The following is a 21,538-nucleotide window of genomic DNA, read 5'->3' as shown; positions in this document are numbered from 1 at the left end:
TGCCTGAATAGCAAATAGAGGTGTGGCAAATAACTTGGAAATTCCTATTTACCTGAGTGCACATCCCAACTGTAAAGTTTGGTGCAATGGTCTAGGACTTTTTCTGTGGTACTGATCTGCCACTTTGGTTGTAGTGCTTAAAATATTTAGCACTAATGGATAAGTCACACTTCAAGATATTGCAATGCTTTCTACATTTTGGTAATTTAACAGAATAGCTCTATGTTTCTTTCAACATGACAATACATCTCATACTGTAGATGTTACTGCTATGTTAAGAAAATTGAGAACAACTTGACTAGATTACACAGTCCCACCTCAACCCAACGAAATGTCTATTAGATAAATTAGATCGGATTTGGATCAGACCAATATGACTAAAAACAGTGTATGGACTGGTGGTCAAGCTGAATTAAGAATGATTCCAGATACTTCACTCATTCTATCACAAACTGGTGAGGAGTATACAGAAAAAAGTAGAGATCAGGGCTCACATGATACTGAAGTGTGTGTGTACAATTTACATATGTTTGAAACATAGTTCTAAAACTTATTTCAACATAATGAATGTGTATGTATATTAAATGAAAACCACATCCATGAAAAGTGGACAGACTCCATGATACTTTTTCAAGCTCATTCAGGCTTCTAAAATAGGGTGGTGGTTTCACACCAAGTGATAAAAATCATGTACAACCTGAGGATGTTCACAAACATCTATGCCACAGTCTGTAAGCAGAAGTGCAAAACACTAGTAAGCAACCAGAAATCAATATTACTGACAGTGGAGGCATTCTGAATGCTTTAAAGGATAGTATAATTATTACAAGGTAGAATATAATGAAAACAGTATTAAATAGTATTTTGATAAGAAAAATTTGAAATATTCACAATTTTCAGCCATTAAAATAATAATGAAGAAAAATAAACAGAGTGTCTAGCATATATATAATTATTTCAAATAAGACATTACCCAACTACTATTATTACCATTAGCTCTGGTCATCTTCTGATTATCCAAAAGCCATTCAGTCATAGACTGGTGCCTGAAGACAACACTATTGAAATGTTTTCCACCATTTACATTCCAAGTGGCTACTGCAACTCTGACCTTCAAAGGAAGGGTATACTCAAGATGACGGTTACATACTGCTCTTAGTATGCTGGCTGGAACTAAAAAATATTAACTATAGAGTGAATATGTTTTAACTGTGAGTTAAGAAAATATAAATACATAGGTTACACTCTGAGACAAAATGTTCTTTCATATTAGTAGCTTGTAAAACTACTAATATGAAAACTAAAGTAAATTTAGTAAACCCAGATTTTAAAAGAATTTAAAAAACCTAGCAAACTAAAGTAATAAAATATATATGAATATATAAATCACAAAATAAATAAATAAATAACCCATTAATTTGAAATCACTTTTCTAAAATTAGAAAAAGCTGCAATGTTGAGATTATGACAAACTCTGATCTAAACCTCAACTAGAAGAAATATGGGCAGTCAAGTTTTATTAACAAACTGTTAAGGACTGTTTTTCTAGTAGAAAACAGTCTGAAATAAGACAAGTTATTCTGAACATACTACTAAATTTTAGGAAAGCTGTTTGTATGGTGTAAGTTTTTAAACAAGGAAGATTAGTGTAATAAAAGATGTACAATACTGGATGATGCTGGAACATTTAAATTGCCTATCAATTCATGTCTCCCACTGCAAGACTCCACCCATGGAGTCTCGCGCTGGGAGACATGATTATTGCACTCTTTAACCTCTGGTAGGCGATTTGGTTTTACAAAAGGGAAGATGGAGATCAACTGCCGATTTAATTTTTGGTGTAAGGGAAATAATGGAAAGATACTAGTATTTTGGTAAAGTCTATTTATAGCTTTTCTGGATTTAGAAAAAAAAATGATTGAGTTTAACAGGGGAAAGCATAGAAAAGTAGGTATATAAAAAGAACAAACAGTCATGATCAACAATAAAGGAAAGAATGCATTACATGACAAGTGCATCTAGAAATGCAAGTGTGTTCTGACTCACAATTTCAACTTTGAATTGCATGTGCTTGTGTTATTGTTTAGGTGGCTGAGTAAATGGGGGGGGGATAATGGGGGGCTGAGTAAATGGGGGGGGGGAATGAAATGGTTGTTGGACACATTCAGATTGATCTCAAGAAAGGTGATACTTGATGACCGGAACAAGGGAATTACTATCCCAATACATAAAGGAAAGAGTGTAATAATTATAGAGAAATATTACTGTATTGCTGTGCAAAGATTTACAAAAGGATAACAGTAAGATGTAATAAAATGGAAGAAGGTCTAAGAGAAAGGCGATTTGGTTTTACAAAAGGGAAGATGGAGATCAACTGCCGATTTAATTTTTGGTGTAAGGGAAATAATGGAAAGATACTAGTATTTTGGTAAAGTCTATTTATAGCTTTTCTGGATTTAGAAAAAAAAATGATTGAGTTTAACAGGGGAAAGCATAGAAAAGTAGGTATATAAAAAGAACAAACAGTCATGATCAACAATAAAGGAAAGAATGCATTACATGACAAGTGCATCTAGAAATGCAAGTGTGTTCTGACTCACAATTTCAACTTTGAATTGCATGTGCTTGTGTTATTGTTTAGGTGGCTGAGTAAATGGGGGGGGGGGATAATGACGAACCCATGGCTGTACCTTATTTTTCCAGGTAAAAAGTACTTTGTCACAGAAAATAACCAAGACATCATACATGGGCAAAGAGGGATGAGATGTGATGTCAAGCAGAAATTTGTCACATAAAAGAAGTAATAAATCACTTTTTATCAAATGTAACGTTTCAGTGTTTTTTTTATGTGGAGGGAATAATCTACAAACTTGAGTGTCGAGGTTAGCTTTTCTGCTAGGTGATTATTGGGACTGTCAGTACCTTCAACTATTGGCCAAAGTGGTACATGCATTTTGTATGGGTTGGATTTGTGCAAATAGAAAGATAAAAAGAGAAAAGTGAATATATATATATATATATATATATATATATACACACACACAGGTATCCCTCGATTAATGCAGTTAATTAATCCCTCGATGTTACCGTGTATATCAAAATTGCGTTAATCAAATCTAATAATCAATGGTAAAAAGTGCAATTCGTTCCTGATCGATTACTGTACTAATAGTTCATTTTATATGGTACTCTTTTAGGAAAGATAAAAAATGAATGCAAAGTAAATGTTTAATAAATACTTGTATCTACATTAGTTACTGCAATTTTTTTTAATCAAAAGAAATTATAAAGAGTCGTTTGAACAGTTTTAGTTTTTATGTTATTGGCATAAATTCTACGATAACAAGCAAAATGACTCTCCAGACCTCGGCAAACAAGCATTCTTCGATTAACATCTGGATCCATATCCATTACTTGCTGCTTAAGCAATTCTAAACTGCAAAATATTCCATCCAGTTCTTTGACTGTTATTTCCTTTGGAACCTCATCTTCACATTCCATTTGTTCATTCTCTTCATATGTGCTTTGTTCAATTTCAAGAAGATCGTTGTCACTGAAATCTTTTGAATTTGAATCCAATGATTCTTTAACACCTTTTGCATCAACACCATCAAAACCGTGGTCTTCACCAATTGCAATGATTTCTTTGACCACATTGTTCACAAGATTTTGAAAATAACCTAAGTCATTAGCGCATTCTGGCAGAAGGTTTTTCCAAACAGCTTTCATGCAACAAGAAGACACTTGCCACCACGAGTCACTAATGTTCTCAATTGCGTGTTTAATGTTAATTTTTTTCCAAAATTCGTGGAGCGTAATTGCATTTTCTCCCGTTGTTGTTTCTACTGCCTTTGAGAATGTCTTTTTAAGAAAATGGGCTTTGAAAGTTGCAATGACGCCCATGCCCATGGGTTGTAGCAATGATGTCATATTTGGTGGGAAAAATAAAACTTTCACATTCTCACACAGATCATTAAGAGAATTTGGATGACCAGGTGCGTTGTCTAAAAGCAAAAGAGCTTTGAAAGCTAAGTTATTTCTCTGCCAATAAGTTTCAATTGCTGGGCAAAAATAAGACTTAAACCAATCATCGAATAGACTTTGGTTAACCCAAGCCTTCTGATTCGCCCACCAAATTACAGGTAAAGAATTCTTGTTACATCCTTTTAAAGCCCTCGGGTTCTGAGTTCGATAGATGAGCAGCAGCTTCAATTTAAAATCTCCATTAGCATTCCCTCTAAGCATAACAGTTAAGCGATCTTTGATACTTTATACCAAGGCTGCACTGCTTCTTTTTTTGATATGAAAGTTCTAAATGGCATTTTTTTCCAATAGAGTCCAGTTTCATCTACATTGAAAAAAGCCAAGGCTTTCAGCCCATTCCATCAGTCTAGTACCATTGATATCATTTTTACAATAGCCTCAGGAGTAATGTTAACTTTTAAAATCTCATCTATGCAGACTGCTGGATGTTGGTGAGCAGGAAGAGCTGGAATAGACCAAGTTTGTTTTGGCGGTTTGTAAACTGACACTATGGTTGCGCCAGCTACCTTTGATGTGAGATCTTGATGTTATTATGTTTAGAAAAAGATAGTATTTTGCAGTTTTCCATGTTCTCTCTCATGTAGATGGCAGAATCATATATTGGTGATGGTATGTAGCCCAGTGACCTGTAGCCAGTGATATTAGCTCTTGTGGTAATCTCATCTTTCTGATATGTAGTTCCTGGACAGAGATTACGTTATGTTATTTGTCCTGCAGATTTTTCCGAGTAGTTCAACTTTTGGTTCAGGAGGCACCTTCTATATTAATTTGCATGATCCGTAGGGTGAATTCAGTTTTCCTTATTTTTTGGTTAGTTTTGGAACCTTTTCAAAAAAGTCTACTTCATTTCTTCTTGTTACACTTTCATTTTGCACATATTAGCCAGGAGGGAAAAAAAAAATGACAGGTTCAGCTCCCAATAGTTGTGCAAGTTTAGCCACTAAAGACGTCACCCAGTGCACCACAAGTGCACCTGGGTGATGTCTTTAGTTTTTTCACGACAATTCAGCATCTGGCCAAAGTGGTAAGTTCTTCTTATGAATCTTAGGCAGACTGCACATTTTTGGGGATCAAGCATACTGTGGAAGTAGTTTTTTTAACTGCATCTGAGGGCCAGGAAGTGACCAATTTATGCAATTCTGCAGTTTAATTTTTAACCCCCCCCCATACCCATGATTGTAACATGCACGCATGCATGCACACACACACACAAACTCTAACTACCACCCAACAAAAACTAGATATCATTAACACACTAAAAAACAGGGCTTTAAAGATTTGCTTCAAATGAGCAAGTACTTAAGCATGAATCAAAAATACTATCAATAAAATTCCTCACAAGCCTGCACTTAATAAATAAAAACAAATTAGATTACAATAAAACTGTAGCCATTCCATGCATTAAAGGGATATTAGATAATATAAACAGAATACTACACAAATACAACCTTTTACGTAAGGATTTCACTGAATTTCATAAATTTAAGGGAAGATTTGGTTTCTTAAGTAGTTTACTATTGATAACATTGTTTATTTTTTTTTTAAATGTCTTTGTCAGGATCATCTGCTAGTTTTGCTCGAGTTTCTGTAATAATTTTTTCATGGGGAAAGAGTGAAATTTTGGTCATAATGATGTTTCATTTGGCATGAGAGGATAATTAGAAAGGTTCACTACTGAGCTATTAATATGTTCTTTTTTGGGAGATATTACATGGTAGAGTTTTTGTGATACAATTGATTTGTAATGGTATTCCATTTCTTGGTATGTTTGGTTTTGATTTGAGTAGTAATAGTAGAAATGTTTTGTTCTATTAGTAAAGAGGAATCCATTCTGTTTCACTCGTTGAGGATTTTAGCCCTTTTTTTATTTTAATTGATCGATATAAATTTGCTTTCTTTTTAATGTGAAAGTGATTTCTAAGAGGTTGTTTGATAAGGGAATGTGATGCATTAAAACAGATTTTCTTGTTACCGCTAATAGAACTTATTACCGCTAAATGAAAACTTGGGAACAACAACATTGTAGTTAAGATAATTATTTAAGAAATGAATGTGTAATTTTTGAGTCAAGTATTTTAAAACACTTTTCATATATTCTTTTTTGGTGGAATTAACACAGTAACTGCTGCTGTGAAATCATAATTAGTGATGGAAATAAAAATGAAAGAGATAAGTGAGATCTTAATAAGGAAAGATAAAAGTAAATTAGATAAGAATAAATAAAAATAAAACCAAATTCATAAATTGAAAGTAAAGAGGTGCAGTCAAAAAGAAACAAGGCAATAAAATCTACATAAGAAATCAGTATGAGTACTTTATATCGTCTTTGAAATTATAGTTACTTCATTAATTTTTTTAATTTCATTTTTAATTAAAATATAGTTGCAATCAAAATGCATGTTCTGATCCAGGGTGCTCCATAACATAAAAACTTTGCTTATTTCTTTATATCGATCATGTCTTATTTCACACAAATTTTATTTCTTAATTCTCATTTCTCACTGGAAGAATCCTTTTTTTCCAGTCTTACTTTTGACAACACTTAATTATTTTGTTGTATGTATTTATTAGCATAAAAATATTTTTCAAGAAGGACCCAAACAATGGGTTCATAAAGTTTTTAACATCTCTCCAACAATTAAGCTTTTTTTTTGTGCGAAACATTTCAATGTATCATCATTCCACACTGTATTTACAATGTTTATTTACAGTTGATAAAATCTTACATCAGTGATTAAACTGGATTTTAAGCATGGTAGGCTATTTTTAATAATTATCTCAACACACACAACTACATCCAACAAAGTTAATTTTTTATATTTCTGCTTCAATTTAATGTTCAAATTTGATAGCTATGAAATGCCTCTAAGAAATGCACATTTTCTTTAACACATGTCTATATTTAAAGTCATTTATAAGAAACATCCGATCTATGAAAATAACTACTTGTTTTTTTGTAGTTATAGTTATAAAAAATGAGCCTTATTCTTCAGTTAAAATATAACTGCTTATAAACTAAGATGATGAAAATGTGACTTGCTATTTTTAAACTAGTGAGTGTAACAACAGTTTATCATATAGATGAATCCAACTAATGTGCTTTTAAAAGACATCCAAATGGTAATTTTTTTTTTAATTAGCTTCAAATGACTAAGTATAAAGGGAAATATATTAATCCGATAGAGTACAGTCTTAATTTAATGTGCCTACCTATTAATGGATTTTGCTATTATGAATCTCTGCTAGAATTATTCTAACTACTGAGCCTGCTGGATGTCTATACAGACAACGGCATAGCTAGAAGGGTCATTGTCTTGCTTCCCCCCCCCCCTCTCATCACCTCCAATGCCTGCTACAATTCAGAGTGCCTTGGAAAATGCCACTCAAGTAATGCTAATAGCAAACTTAGTGGAGATGCTAGCCTGACTGGGCAAATGTAATCCTTTACATTTGCCCAGTCAGGCTAGCATCTCCACTAGCATCACCATATCCTGCCAGCAGGCAGTGAGTTCAAATCCCACCCTCTCTTCCACATGCATCAAGAGTGATACCCTCAATAGCATGCCAATCACACTATAGAGGATCCAGACCCTGTCCCATTTAAGGGTACAGCAGTAAAACAGTTCTGCAGGCCAGCCACTAGTTAGTACATGGGACAGAACCAGTTAGTAATAAATTCAGAGGCTTTCCCCATCAGCCAGAGTCAAATATTACAGTTCGTGACTGGAAAGATATCAGTACAGTAATTGCAGGGGAGGGAGGGAACTGCCAAGGTCACATATGAACAGAAGACTGGGTTCCCTCTGTGTTGGCAGTGTGTCTGCATATCTATCACCCTCATTTCCTTTTATCTTTTTCTCCTCACATAATGAATCACAATCCACAGAAATACAACCAACTTGCAAAAATTCCCCCCCCCCCCCCCAAAAAAAGGAAAAAAAAAAAAGAAAAAAAAAAAGAAAAAAAACAAAAACATCAACATTTATTCTTACCAAAAAAAAAAAAAAAAAAAAGTTTCTGTTTTTTATCTATGGTGAAGTGGATACTTCACCATAGATGTTGGTGAAGTATCCACTTCACCAACATCTATGGTATAAACAGCAATATAAACTATGTGCACCACTACCACCTACAGGATCTAAACTAGAATTACCACTCCTATCAGAACCCCAACTGGCAACCTCAACAACTATTGATCACCTGAACTACCAATACAAAGTTCATTATGCTAGAGGATGGCACTTATGCATTTGTCAGATCCATGTGTTTGATCTGCTTTGGTTAAAAATTTCTTTACCAAACCAACCGCACTTTTCATATATTGTGTTTATTGCTCACTAAATTCCATTAACCACTGTAGCCTCTTCAATTATTCTCTAAAGCTTGACTTCCTACAGTCAAAATACTAATAGTGAGGTCATTCTTCTTGGGGACTTCAAAGACCACAAATGAAATCAAGTATCCTTCTTCACCAATTAAGCAGGTAGGAATTAATATCCCTACCTGACCTGACAACTCCCTCCAATTTGCCAACACATTTGATCTCCTTCCAAGTATGCTGTAGATGTCAGTTATCTTGGTTAACTCAGATCACAACCTCATACAAATCTCTTTTGCCTCAGAACAACCTTCTCATGCAGTTCTCCATCTCATGTTCTTTGGTCATCCCATTTGGCACTACTAGTAGTGCCAAATGGGATGACCTCACTGACTTCTATTCCTTCTTCCCATGGTCCAAATACTGTTTCAGTTTTTCTGATCCAAGTATCAGTTCAGATCAAATAACAAAAATCATTCTCAAGAATGAAGGTCTTTGTGAATCCCCCCCCCCGGGGGGGGGGGGGGGGGGGGATTCATACACACCAATTCACAGCCACCATCGAAAGCCTTGGCTCTCAAAAAAGTATGGCAACGTAATAAAAGTAAAAAAACTGTACTATGAATGGCTCAAGACCAACATTCCAGTTGCTCAATCCAAATATACAGCAGCTTGCAACAACCACAAAAGAATCATCATCAAATCCAAATCAGACTTAAGGGTCAAATGCTACAAACTCGCCTCTTGTACAAATGACAATCACTGTTTTTTTTGTCCCTTGCCAAGGCCATTAGGCAGAACTTTTGCCCACCCAGATTTCCACCACTCTCATATCCAGATGGTACTGCAGTCAGACGAGGCTGATTTACTTACTGGGATCACTCTTTTTTTTTCAATTCTTACGCTGATAACACCCAAGAACCCTTAATAACCTGACCATAAACAAAGCATATGATCCTCATAGTATCCTACTTATTGTGTTAAAAGCTTGTGACTCAGAGCTAACATCTATCCAGTATCACCTCTTCAATCTACCCTATCCAATCCTATGGCATGGAAACAGGTCCATATCCAGCCCATCCCAAAGAAAGGTGATAAAAGTCAGTCAACAAACTACTGTCCAATTGCTCTCACTTCTGTTCTCTCTAAAATTATGAAGGAGGTCATCAACAATCAACTCCTGCATTACCTAGAGACATACCAACTAACCAATGACCAGCAATACATATTCTGTCACTGTTGTTCCATAGCTGATTATCTAGCTTTCACCACCCACCTCTGGACTCAATCCATGGAAAAATTCAGAGAAACTAATGTAGTTGCTCTCGATGTTTCAGAAGCATTCAATTGGCTTTGACACAGGTGTCTACTCAGCAAACTGTCATCCTACAGTCTGCCTTCCACACTCTGCAACTGGATCACCAACTTTCTCAGTGGTTGCTCACTATATGTCATGGTAGATGGTTTCCTCACCAATGTAGGTATATCCAAAGTTCTGTTCTTTCACCCATTCTCTTCTTCTTCCTCTTGTGCCTTATTCCATCTATTTGGATCGACCTTTTACATGATGCAACTTTTATGCATACTATCCCAACTGACTGACATACTGATGTTGGGGGGAGGGAAGGTATTTTATGTCTGTAGAATGTTTGTGTGTGTTCATGGGGCTGGTTTGCCCGTTCTGAGGGACGAAAATCCAGAGTTTCTGGGAGAAAAACCCTCCATCTCCATATGAGACCAGCTAACTCACCTTTAGTTAAAGGTTCCTCACATCACAGACAGGAATCTAACCCAGGTCTTTCCAACCAAAGGGCTTCATCTATACTGAGCTACAGAGGCTCTTTCACCCACTCTCTTTCTCTTGTATATAAATGACCTCCTTACAGACTTCAAATCCTATCCATAGCTTTGTCAATGACAATACACTCTATTCCTCTTCTTCATTTGACAAATCTTGTAGTACTCAACTACTAGAATCCTCGAGATACACCATGACCAATGTCCTGAACTCTAGTCTCTCTCAGCTATATTTCAATGGGGCAAGAACAACCTTATAGACTTCAATGCCACCAAAACTTAGTACTGCTGGATCCCTTGCAAGAAAAAGCTGACATCTTCTCCACCTAACCTTCAGTAATACCCAAATATTCACACAATCAGATTTCCCTTCTTAGAATGACTATACCTCCAACCTTACCTCGCACAAACACATTTCAACCACAGCTTCTGCAGCTGCCAAAAAACTCTGTACTTTTTCACACAAGACACTACTTCACACCTTTACAGCTGCTAACTCTATACAAATCCCAATTAGCCCAACCATGGTATACTGCTCAGATATTTGTGGTAGTGCATCAAAATCCTCTCTAAGTTTGCACGATTTATCCAGAAGAAGGCAATCCAATGAATTAATGATTCCTCTCTCTTGCATATTCACTTTGATCCTGCTCTCATAGATGTTCAGTTTCTGCCCTATGCCTCTTCTACAGATTATTCCTCCACTTTCCTTCAAAATCATAACAAGAGCTAACCAACCAATGGTCCCCTTTTGCAGTCCATCTTGAAACTCACCAAACCAACTTCACTGCCTCTTCTTTCAATCTATCTACTTTTGTTCTTTGAAACAGCTTCCCCCACTCTGCCTTCCCCAAAGAATACAACCTTCAGTTATTCAAAAAAAAATAATAATAATAATAACAATAATAAATATATATATAAACAGATTCCTCCTCTTGCCCACAGGTAGAATTGATCTGCTATAGGTCTTGTGACATTTCATGTGTGGATCTGATATAAAAATAAAATAATAATAAAAAAAAAATTTAAATGCATTGTGCATTAGATAATCCTGGAACCCTCTTAGGTAACTGGCACATGTTCAGTGCAGGGCGAACATAGAAAACTTGACTAAAGGATGCAAGTAATTTTAAATTGACATGTTTAACTGCAGTAGTCAAGTAACAATATTTTCAGTCCACAAAGAGACTATAGGCCAAACATTGTGCTAATGGTATATAAGTATTGTGAGCTGATTCTTTTTCATAAGTTTATTATAGGATAGGAAGACTTGTGAGGAAGTAATTTTTTTTTTTTTTTGGGGGGGGGGGGGGATTCATGACAATACAGGCTCTGCTTCAGTTACCCAAGATTTAGTTTTAATTAGAATTAACTCCACAGATTATTCATGCTATGGATTAACACAGCCTCTGCACTTATATTCCAAAAAATAATTGCCCAAGTGCAAACACTCTCTCTCTCATGAAGAACTTACTTACCATGTAGCATTGTCATAGGAAGAAGGCAACGAGCTCGATCTGCCAGTTCACTATTGAGTGCGCTTCCCAAAAGAAGTATGTCAATAGCTTCTTGCTTACTATTATCTAAAAGATTGTTCTGTATAGTCCTAACAACTGACCTGGAGCCATCTTTCAGCTAGACAAGATAAGATTTTAAAAACAAAGTAAAACATATATCAGAAAAAAGAGTTAATAATAATATACACTGGTGTTCAAAACCTCAGGACGTATACACTTTTTGAAGATTACAACTGCAAATTTAGATGAATCAGCTTATGGCAATTTGTATAACTAATGATTTTGAGTAGAAAGTTGGTACAGTGTACATTCAAATCATGTGCAAAGGGGTCAAGTAGTAGCACTCAACAGGATAAAAGGCTGAGATAAGCAAATTGAAGGAAGTTCTTTTCGTGAACAAATAAAGTTGCAAACGTGGATGTTTTGTAATGTCTCAAAGACATCTAGATGATTTCATAGGGAAGAATTATTGGAAAGCTTGAAGGCTACGGAATTACTGATATTGCCAGAGATTTGAATTTCACATAGTTGTAACCAAGCTCTGGGCAGCATTTCAAACCAATGGAATGTGTTCCAGAGATCTTCTAAAAGGTCATCCTCACTCTTATAACCAAACATAATCAACACACTACAACAGGTCAGTTTGCGAGTCAGATCCTTTCAAGCACATGTAAGTGCTTCACAAACTGTGGCAAGACGTCTATGACAAGTAGGGCCATACTCCCGAGAGCCTGCAGTCTGCATTCCTTTATCCACAGCTTATTGTAGAGCATGTTTTCAGTGATGTTGTATACATAAAATTTGGACAAGACATCAATGGGCTGATATACTCTTTATATACGAGTCGTTTTAGTCTTTCCTCTAATTCTAGACGACACTTGATCTGGCGTGAAAGTGGTACTGCTTACCATTGCAAGAATGTTCTTAAAAGGGATAGGTACAGCAGTGCTGGAGTCATGGTATGGGAAGGCATTATGCTTAATGGATAAACCAAGCTACAAATTCTAGAAAAAGGGGACTATGACCAGTTAACGACATTGCAACAAAGTTCTTCAATGTCATTTGATTGTTCTGTGGCGCTGTAGGCAAAGAATTCATTTTTATGGATCACAATGCTACACAAGCAGTGGAGATACTTCTGGAGACTGAGATATTAATCAAATCAACTGGCCAACACGCTTCCCTGATCTCAACTTCAAGAACATGTTTGGAATGCAATAGAGACTTATTGCTGCTCGAAATTTCCCTCCAGAAATCAAACAAGGCCTTAATCATGCGAAGGTTTCTGTGGTTGAGAAGTTCAATCGAATTATTCCGGTCTTGTGACCACATGTTTATTACAAAAAAAAAAAACTGTTTTTTAAACTAAACAAGTACTAAAAAACAAACTCGACAAGTTTCTTTGTCATCAGACTAACATCTTCGGGGGTAAAGAGAACTAAAAATTTAAAGTACAAACTACAAGAAATTACGAAAATTAGTTCATTTGTTGGAATTATGAAATCAAGAAAGTTCGTTAAAAAACAGAATAGCAGACCTATACAACCATTAATGCGTGTTAGCTGGAAACAATGCTATTTGATGTCGCGTTCTGTGGTTCACTTTCACTCTGTCCGAGGTCTGAACTGGGTAAATTTTAAATAAACGCTGACCAAACTTGATTTAAAATCAAACCCTGATTTTTGTTGCATTGAGTAGGAATTTTAATCATATTTGCTGCCTCTTTGAATTTTCTTGTGAAACAGTTTTTATCAATGTAGGACATGTTTGTTCTGTCCCAGAGTACATCATGACCAGTAGAAGCTGTGTGAAATGCCAAGCCACACTTATGTTCTCTCCCTCTTTTTTTTTTTTTTTTGGTACATCCTTTTGAAGTTCACTCATGTGGATTTCTCCCGATCTCCCCATCTGGCCTACGTAGCAGATGCCACAGGAACAGTGAATATTATAAACCCCTGGTTTTTTCATTGGGTGATGTGGAGATTTCGGAGAATGAAGAGATTTTGATATTTTTTCTTGATACATTCTTGATATAAGGAAGGATGACTGTGTTCTTGAAGTCTTGTTTATTTAAGTTTCTTGTATGTAGGTGCTGTATTGTGAATTTTCTTAATTGTCTTAGTTTTGAAACCATTCAGTTGTAGGATCTGTGTTAAGTATTGTATTTCTTCTTTCTGCTTTTCTTCTGTACTGGAGATGCATATAGCATCTCCAGTACAGAAATACTAATAAAAACCCTTAAGGTTTTTATTAGGCTATTTTTTGCTTGGGCTGGTGGTGTGAGGTAGCATGAAGGAATCTTCCTGTGTTTGTTGGTTTTCTATAAATGGAGAACGATAATCTGTTTTTTCTTTTCTTCTAGTTCCAGAGTAAATTTTATGTTAGGATGTAAGTTATTAAGATAGTCTTTAAATGCAGTCAGTTCTAGTGTTGTTCCTGGCCAAATGATGAAGATATTGTCCACATAGCAGAGCCATATTTTTGGTTTGATGTGCCAGTTTTGAAGAGCATTATTTTCAAAATTTTCCATATAGAGGTTTGCTAGAGCTGGTGAGAGGGGGTGAACCCATTGCTAGTCCTTTTTGTTCCCAGAGTTTGTTTTGGTAAAGGAAGAACGTGTTTTTTATGCAATGTTCATAGAGCTGTACAATGTCTGGTGGGAAGAGATTTTCTAGGATGTTTACTGTTTCATTTCTTGGAATCTTTGTGAAAAGGCTGACCACATCTAAACTCGCTAATATGTCTGCAAGATCTATGTGTATATCGTTTACTTTCTCTATGAAGTCTATGATATTCTTAATGAACGATGGTGTTTCTCCTATATGTGGTAAAATCAAGTTTGTAAGGTGCTTTGCCAGATTTCAGGTTGGGAGTCCCTTCCATCTACTATCGGTCTAAGTGGTATATCTTGTTTATGAATTTTGGGAACTTCACATATTCTAGGAACTAGTGGGTGTTTTGATTGTAAATTTGACCAATTTGGTATATTCTTGATAAGTTCATTGGTTTTTTTGAGAGTTCGCCAAGTGGGGGTCTCTGTCTAATGCTGGGTATGTGTTGGAATCTTCAAGAAAGCTTTTCATTTTTCGTAATAATCTTCTGAGTTTAAATTCACTGTTGCATTGCCTTTGTCTGGTTTTATTATGACTATGTTTTTGTCTGATTTGAGTTTATTAAGGGCTGAGAATTCTGTTTTTCAGTGGTAATATGCAATTTAATAGTAATTGCTGTGCTTTGAATGCAGATCAGACCTGCTCTGTCTCCTGGTACATTTCTTATTCCATTTTCAATTTGGGCTATGATATAAATTTTCGGGACTTGTGGCGTTACAGCGAAATTAAAGTCTTTTGTAAGAAGATTTGTTTCATCTCTCGTTAGAACTCTTGAGGAGAGGGTTAAGTACTACTTTGGAGTGATCTAGATGTTTCCTTAGCTTTTCTTTTTCTTATAGAAGGGAACTGAATTTTTTAATTAGGCTGGGTTCTTTTCTTTTCGGACACCATTATAGTTTTATTGAATGTGATAGTGTCTATGTTATTCCATTGTTCGGATGGCAGTGATGTGGAAAGTTCGTTATGTTTATTACATGTATCCTGGTTAATCTTGGACAATTCTGCTCTAGTAGCTGCAATTCTTTCTCTCAATATAGCTAATTCCGTTCTTTTGTATATTCTGTTGGCCTTATTGGATTTGAATGCACGTTTGATTTTTATGAACTTGGGAACAATTTCATTGTCTCTGCAACGTATTAAAAATATCAAATGGTTGATAAAGTTCTGCTTTTTAATGTGTAATTTCTCAAATTGTGAAACTTTAGACCAATTAAACTCGTCGTGAGTTTCTATAATCATGCGGAGGTTTCTGTGGTTGAGAAGTTCAATCGAATTATTCGGAAGGAACTCTCCTACCTCAAATCTGGCAAAGCACATTACAAACTTGATTTTACTACATATAGGAAAACACCATTATTCATTAAGAACAGTACAGAATTCTTAGAGAATGTAAAAGACATACATAACACATAGATCTTTCAGACATATTAGCAAGTTTAGATGTTGTCAGCCTTTACACAAAGATTCCAAGAAATGAAACAGTAAACATCCTAGAAAATCTTTTCCCACCAGACATTGTACAGCTCTACAAACATTGCATAAAAAACATGCTCTTCCTTTACCAAGACAAACTCTGGGAACAAAAAGAAGGAATATCAATGGGTTCATCCTTCTCACCAGCTCAAGCAAACCTCTATATGGAAAATTTTGAAAATAATCTCTACAAAATTAGCACATCAAACCAAAAATTTGGCTCTGCTATGTGGACGATATCTTCATCATTTGGCCAGGAACAGCACTAGAACTGACTAAAGACTATCTTAATAACTTACATCATAACATAAAATTTACTCTGGAACTAGAAGAAAATAAAAAACTTCCTTTCCTAGACATCCTTATAGAAATAAATAAAAGAAAAAACAGATTATCATTCTCTATTTATAGAAAACTAACAAACACAGGAAGATTCCTTCATGGTACCGCACACCACCACCCCAAGCAAAAAATAGGCCTAATAAAAACCTTAAGGGATAAAGCATACAGCATCCCCAGTACAGAAGAAAAGCAGAAAGAAGAAATACAATACTCAACACAGATCCTACAACTGAATGGTTTCAAAACTAAGACAATTAAGAAAATTCTCAATTACAGCACCTACATATAAGAAACTTAAATAAACAAGACTTCAAGAACACAGTTACCCTTCCTTATATCAGGAATGTAACAGATAAATTAACCAAAATTCTCTACAAGTATAAAAAAGTGACTTTCCTGCCACTTGAAAAAAATATCAAAATCTCTTCATCCTCCGAAACCCCCACATCATCCAATGAAAAAACCAGGGGTTTATAATATTCACTGTTCCTGTGGCATCTACTATGTAGGCCAGATGGGGAGATCGGGAGAAATCCACGAGTGAACATCAAAAGGATGTACCAAAAAAAAAAGAGGGAGAGAACATAAGTGTGGCTTGGCATTTCGCACAGCTTCTACTGGTCATGATGTACTCTGGGACAGAACAAACATGTCCTACATTGATAAAAACTGTTTCACAAGAAAATTCAAAGAGGCAGCAAATATGATTAAAATTCCTACTCAATGCAACAAAAATCAGGGTTTGATTTTAAATCAAGTTCGGTCAGTGTTTATTAAAAATTTACCCAGTTCAGTGCTCAGAAGAGAGAAAGTGAACCATAGAACACGACATCAAATAGCATTGTTTCCAGCTAACATGCATTAATGGTTGTATAGATCTGCTATTTGGTTTTTTAACGAACTTTCTTGATTTCATAATACCAACAAATGAACTAATTTTCGTAATTTCTTATAGTTTGTACTTTTAACTTTTAGTTCTCTTTACCACTGAAGATGTTAGTCTGACGATTAATGAAACTTAGTGCTTGTTTAGTTTTAAAAAATAGTTGTTTTTTTTAATAAACATGTGGTCACAAAACTGGAATAATTCAATTAAACAGGGCCTTATCTTTGCTCTGAAGTAGGATCACTTGGTGCTAAGCATGGTACAGTGTTGTCAGAGCTGCATCACAGTTGCGGGTGGACATATTACATAGTGAAAAGTCTCTCCACATAGTTTTCAGTGTGGAATATGCAATGTGGAAATTTGCAATTTTTGCCAAAAACATATTGCAATTTAATTCGTATGAAATTTATAATACACATTTGTGTAATATAATTTATTAGTATGCTGGTAATAAATTAATGTCGACATCTGGCTGTAGTCATGAAAATGTTTTCATACACGGGTAAAAATGTAGTGTTCGTCCTTAGATTTGGACACCAGTGTATATACGGTATTTATATGAGTGTGCATGTGTGTATAATATGAAATTTTGGTTTTCATTTATAGGTATGGACAAACCCATGTTAAAATGCACTAGTAATTGTCTAGAAAAATTTAGTCTTAGTTATCAAATTACATTTGATGTGTACATACTTTCTGACTACAGATGCGAGATCCCTTGACAACTGCGCATGGCAGAAGGCCAATCCATTCTGATAATAGGGTAATCAATGATGAGTGTTTATTATTACACATTAGAAAATTAGCATTTCTTTTATGAAAATTCTAGTTTCTAAAGTGGTAACTATTTTGCTTGTACAATACTTTGAAAATTTTACATATGAAGTGCATGATTTCACGTTGGTGACAAATCTGTGCATCACCTTATTCCTTTCTCCCCTTCAACATAAATCGACTCTTCTTGGCATTGTGCCTGCCAAGGTTTTCGCATCTGTAGTCGGATGCAGTATCTTGTATTAAAATACTAAAACAAGAGATACAGCAAATTTACATTTTGCAAAAATACTTCAAATTGAGACTGAATCAATTCCTTTAGATATTCAGTTAATGAAACTTTTGTAAATCCCAAATTTCTGATATGTACCCTCAGTGAGTATACAGGATACCATGTTAGGATTACATAATTGAATTTAAGTATTCATGGCATCCTATCTAATTCCAAATTAATCTGGAATTTGGAATCCTGTCTAATTCCATATTAATCTGGAATTTGAAATGAATTAATCCAAATCAATTCCAAATATTACATTTCAGATTAACTGAAATCACTCAAATTAGCTCTGCTCAATGTCAAGTCACATTCTGATATCTTCATTTGGAAATGCCAGTTCATTCCCTTAATATTTTTTATTATGAAGTTCATACCTGTGGTCTAGTCTATGATCTACTGTTTTATTTTTAGTTCATCTTTGGTTTAGTGCTGTTTAATGCCACCAGAGGCACAATGTTACCAATACTGTCTGTTCTCTCAGTTAGGTTTAATGGAAAACTAAACAGCACAAATATTTCAAATATTCTTTGTCTGTTATGGAGACATCTTCTGGAATATGATACAAAACCTGTTACACACAAAATCACAAACAATAAGTGGATGAGGTTAGACTAGAAACTTAGATTTAAAAGGGCTGCCATTTATGAATGCACCATGATAAGTGGCCTTGGCCAGAGGGCATAGAATGATTGTGTCTCAAATCTTGGGAATTAACATAACCACATTTGTTTACATTAGGTTCTTTTTTAAATCTGCTGATTCCAAAAAAAAAATCTTTCAAGTTTGTATTTGCTGCAGTAAAGCATAGTAGTTTTTTTTATTATTATTAAATTCTGTACAAGGTCTCAGGGCAGTCTGCTAGACCTGACCCATAGTCATGGTGGAGGATGTATTTCTTGTGGTCGTATGTTCTTATATTGTATCTAAAAATTGTCTTTGTGACAGATGAGATATTCAAAACCATTAAACCCTCATTAGCAGGTGAATATTAGCTGAAAAGTAGCGACTCCTGACTAATACCTAACCTAAGGGTCAAAATGCCAACAACGATATCCTGGACACTACAAGAAATGAGAACATACCATCAAAGCAGACACTGGCTCAAACATTGCCTGAATTGACAAGGTCCACAACTACACTTAGGCAAAAGGCTATGTCCGAAAAGTCAACTGGTCTCAAAATCATTTTGGCCACCTTAAAATTCAGAAAAACAACCAAACATCAGGAATTGCCTGACTCTCCTCCAGCTGAACATCGAGGGATTTACTAGATCAAAATCAGAGGTACTAAATAATATCCTTAGCAGGCATAAAGTAGACACTGTTGCTCTACAAGAAACTCACCACACACCTAACAAGAAAATAGTACTCAACTGACCAATCCAATCCTTGCACTTCCTCAGCCAGTCCATCCTGGCATCATCTCTGGGGATTTCAACTTTCACAGCATATTATGGGGTTACGATAATGATGACAATCCATGCCTGTAATGTAACTGACAGACTGGAAGTTAAACAACCTCAAAGACAGCAAACAACCTGGAATCTTCCAATCTGGAAGATGGGAATCAGAAACAATTCTTGACCTCTGCTTTACCCCAAATGATATGGAAGGAACTCCTCTCATGTCATCACTTCCATCATGTACTACCTCATTTTCCCCACAGCCAGTACAGACTGGTTAATTAGTACAGGATTTATAATTCCCAAGATTAAACTTCCCAGTACCCCAATTTCTCAGAAAAGAAAACTAGCCAAAATTAATTCACTGAATGCAGTGAAATCAGCAGTAACATAATTAACCTACAGTTGATAATTATGAAATATTCACTTAACCCCTCACCAGCATCTGCAAAAGACATCCCCAGAGGATTTCGAATGACCTACACATCATGCTGGTCAAATGAAAGTAGTATTCTTCTGGCAGAATATGAGCAACATAATCATTCAGACACTGCTTCTGCCCTTTTGACATCCTTGGTGGTAATTGTAGAAGAGATTGTTGTCATGAAGAAATGAACAACACCTCAACTTTACCAGATTCAAGACTTGGTTGCCACTTCATCAACTGGAAGCACACCAGCACTCCAAAGAGAACTAAAGAAAAAGTAAATCCAAACTGTAATGTAAAACTTTTAGCACGAAATGCTAAACTCAAAATTACCAGGTACTACAAAAAAGAGATCTATTTTCTTTAGAAAAAAGTTTTCCCATGTTCTAACATTGACAGCAAACTCCAATCCAGTAACTAAATGAAATTGATGGCATCCTTCCAGAATTTTTTTACTCACCTTGGCCTAGAAACAAAAACCTGGCATTTAATTAATTCTCCTCAATGACAAATGAACAGTCCTGAAACTTTGGCATGAGTCAAAGATAATAGCCTTACCAAAACCCAACATCCCAACTGATAGCCCTAACAACTACAATCCTATAGCACTGCTCTGTATGCCTTACAAACTTTTTAAAGGATTACCCTTTCTAGGATTTTACCAAAAACAGAAGCCATTTCACCCAATGAACGGGCTGGGTTTAGACCTGCCAGAAGCTGTTGTGACCAGGTCCTGGCCCTTACAGCCCACACAGAAGCTAGATACCAAAAGGGTTTACTATATAAAACAGTCAAAATAACAAAACTATTGAAACAAATACTCTCCAATAGGAAATAAAGATTCATCCGAATTCACAAAAAAACAGAACATTTATCCTACAGGATGAACTGCCACAAGGATTTGCCATTGCCACAGCTCTATTCAACCTATAACACAAGTAACATCCCTTGTGTTATATACATGTTTATCGAATGTTTATCCATGTTTATCCAGTTGATTTCAAAGATCTGCCTCAGTGCAAAATACTTTGAAATCTGGAGTCTATCCCCAACCTAACCATCATTACCTTGGTGTCCAACCTGATTGCAGCCTCACAAACTGCCAACATTTAGAAAAAATTAAGTTAAAGATATCTGCCAGGAACAACATCATAAACAAGCTCACAGGAACAACATGGGGGGGGGGGGGTGTCTTCTGCTCTTAGAAAAGCAGCTAATGCTCTGGTCTTCCTAGTGGCAGAGTGCTGTCAATTTGGAGCTGAAGTCAACAAACAACTCTTGTGGACAAACAGTTCAAAATAACAATGAGAATTACTGGTACTTTAAAGTCTACTGATCTCCCATAGTTGCCTGTGTTGTGTCTTACTTTCTACTCATATATCTATTCTTTAGTCTTTGGGTCAAACCCCCATTAAACTCTCATTCAGGTATCACGTGGTACCTCTGGGGGACAAAGGAATTGCCTCGAGATCGAGGCAATAGCAGAGTATCAGATTGTCTGAGATCAACCCCTCGTAAAACACTAAGAAATTTATATTTCGCTGCGCCACTTAGCGCTTTTAGATTAAACAATATTATTAATCAAGAGGTGATCCCAAGACAGTACTTAAGTGATACCTTGTAATTTCGCTTAATTGTCACGTGGCCAAAAGCTATTCTTATTCTAGTC

At 35.6% G+C, this 21,538-nt stretch overlaps 1 protein-coding gene across 1 annotated transcript in view; it reads right to left on the bottom strand.

Moving 5' to 3' along the window:
* The window catches only part of Synj (synaptojanin), a 384,587-nt gene that overhangs the window by 199,963 nt on the left and 163,086 nt on the right, over positions 1-21,538 (bottom strand). Inside the window, exons 11-12 of the mRNA XM_090410710.1 lie at positions 11,638-11,794; positions 991-1,173 (exon numbers count right to left, since the gene is read on the bottom strand). Of these exons, the coding sequence (XP_090266836.1) occupies positions 991-1,173; positions 11,638-11,794 (340 nt within the window). The remainder of the gene's footprint in view (positions 1-990; positions 1,174-11,637; positions 11,795-21,538) is intronic.

This window comes from Typopeltis vanoorti, chromosome 20 (genome assembly GCF_054136105.1).
Source record: "Typopeltis vanoorti isolate ZY-2024b chromosome 20, IOZ_Tvanoo_1.0, whole genome shotgun sequence".
NCBI classification, from domain to species: domain Eukaryota; kingdom Metazoa; phylum Arthropoda; class Arachnida; order Uropygi; family Thelyphonidae; genus Typopeltis; species Typopeltis vanoorti.
Note: the sequence above shows the minus strand (reverse complement) of the source record. Positions and strands in the feature narration are given on the sequence as shown.